Source organism: Alosa sapidissima, chromosome 17, assembly GCF_018492685.1.
Source record: "Alosa sapidissima isolate fAloSap1 chromosome 17, fAloSap1.pri, whole genome shotgun sequence".
Taxonomy (NCBI): Eukaryota; Metazoa; Chordata; class Actinopteri; order Clupeiformes; family Clupeidae; genus Alosa; species Alosa sapidissima.
The window spans coordinates 20,923,257-20,925,485 of record NC_055973.1 but is presented as its reverse complement, the minus strand read 5'-3'; the positions used below and the strand labels follow the sequence as shown (position 1 = coordinate 20,925,485).

At 40.8% G+C, this 2,229-nt stretch overlaps 1 protein-coding gene across 1 annotated transcript; it reads left to right on the top strand.

Moving 5' to 3' along the window:
* LOC121688939 lies at window positions 1-1,754 on the top strand. Its single transcript, XM_042068856.1, has 2 exons — window positions 1-190; window positions 992-1,754. Exons 1-2 carry the CDS (start codon window positions 1-3, stop codon window positions 1,618-1,620), a joined length of 819 nt encoding a protein of 272 aa, XP_041924790.1. The 3' UTR covers window positions 1,621-1,754.
* Window positions 1,755-2,229: the final 475 nt, after the last annotated feature.

Here is a 2,229-nt window from a genome sequence, read left to right as displayed (position 1 = left end):
ATGGAGGGTCTTTCGAGAATAGTGAAGAAGATTCAAGACAAGAGCCCTCTGAAATATACAACCGTGCGACAGATGAGTTGTCTGAATCCAGCCCAGATGTACTCTTGTCCTGAACTGTGTCAGACCAAAATGAAAGGGCTAGTGAAGCAGTTTCTTCAGGATAAACAATTGGATGGAGGAGTTGCTGCTGGTAATGTTCTTCTATTTTGTCCATGAGTCCAGAAGCCCAAAAAGGGGCATGACACTACCACTACTACTCACTACACTATGATAGCAAGATGGATCTTGTAGCTTTGTGATTTTAAAGTCTGTACTATTTAGGGAATGGTGATTCCACCAATTAAACCATACATGTTATGAAAAATTATACCCTCAAGATGTGATGTAATGTGTAGAGATATATCCCACTCTTCACTTGTTTTGCCCATGTATAATATGTTGGGTAGCTGTCATAAACCAAGTGTACAGCTGGTATATTTAGCCCTGTATCATGAAGGGTAAACCCATTCTTCCATGTAAACCATATCTTCTCTCAAAACATTTCCTCTCAGGATGATATGATATGATGATATAACATGGGTTGAGATGTTCCACCCTCTTTACTTTGTTGCCCATGAATAGCACATTGGGTATGGGTCATCAAGTTACAAGATATCAAGTCAAGTGTATGACGGATATATTTAGGCCTGTACTATTAGGTAGTTTTGTCAGTTGTTCTTCTATGATACAGACCAAAAGATATTAGTCATGCACTTCTTTCATCTGAAACCATACAATCCAATTCATTTTGAATGGGAGGGCTCCTGAGGGGCTGTTAAAATCACAAAGCTACAAGATCCAACTCGTGAGAATTTGCCTACAGTTCACTGATATGTGCAACAATTGCATGCATCTTTAATGTTTTGCAACATAATTACACATTATTCATGTGTTTTTAAACAATTATGTACTCTAATTATAAGTTTGTCTTTGTCATTTAATCCTTCTTTAGGTGATCTGATCACCCAACAGTTTTCTCAATTCCTGTCATTGGAAGTGAGGAATGAAGAGGATTTCTTGGCCTTCAAGCCTTTACAGAAAAGGCTGGATGTGTTCCTTCATCACCATATTAGTGGTCCCTACCCACAGCTCTGGACTTTCATTCAGAAGCTTCTGCTCCTCTCCCATGGACAGGCTACTGTGGAAAGGGATTTTTCTATAAATAAGGAAGTGGAGGTTTGCAACATCCAAGAAGACACCCTTGTAGGACACAGAATTGTGTGTGATTATGTATCACTGCATGGAGGGGTGACCAAGGTGCCTCTCACACCAGAGCTGCTAGCCTCAGTATCATCAGCAAGGAGCAGATATCGGATCCATCTTGAGACTGAGAGGCAAAGAAAGGAATCCGAGGCACAGGGCTTGAAGAGGAAAGCTGTTGAGGAGGACCTGGAGCAGCTCAAAAAGACCAGGTTGACCCTGCAGGCAGTTGCACAAAATCTGGTCCAGGATGCAGACAAGTTATCAGAGCAGGCTGAGACCAAGCATGGTAGCAAGATGGCAGAACTCATTGCAAAATCAAATGCTTTCAGGAGGAGCCACAAAGACAAGTTGGCTGCTACAAAAGTCTCGATGACCTAATTGAAGCCAAAGGAGCAGATCTCAGAAAGATGTAGGCCAGGGATAAGCAACTTTAATGGTGGTGGGGAACCATTTTTCTACTTGACAGTGGTGGGGGCCAAGTTACATATTTGCACTTTTATTGCCCACTGCCTTCATACAATCCCCCCACTACTGTACATAATTTCAGTTTTTTTTTTTCTTTCTTTTTTTCAACCCTGATGTAGATGTTTCAAGTTTGCAATAAATGTGCAATTTAAATCTATTTGATTGTTGGTTATGATTGTTGGGTAAGGATAAGTTAGAGGGTTAGACCATTTGGGCCTTTGACTTCAAAGGCATGTTGTCATGTTCATGTTGGCATGTTCAAACACTTGTAAATAGTAATTATTGAGGTTTAATCTTACCTTTAATATTATTTATTCTATCCGAATGGGTGCGATGTAGGTATTAAATTTCATCGGAAGTGGTATTAAAAAGGTGTTAAAAAGTCTTAAATTTAGGTCTGACAATTCTGGGGGTACCCTGGTCCTGGCGGGCATTCCATGAACATGCTGCGTGGTTTACCTGGACAACATCCTGTGTCATGCAACAGACTTCACCGGTGCCATAGGACATCTGGAAAACGTG

What these genes read in the sequence shown, in the direction of transcription:
- LOC121688939 (XM_042068856.1), top strand. Translation starts at nt 1, where the DNA reads ATGGAGGGTCTTTCGAGAATAGTGAAGAAGATTCAAGACAAGAGCCCT. An exon ending in GGATGGAGGAGTTGCTGCTG is followed by an intron (nt 191 to 991) that starts GTAATGTTCTTC and finishes ATCCTTCTTTAG; the next exon opens with GTGATCTGATCACCCAACAG.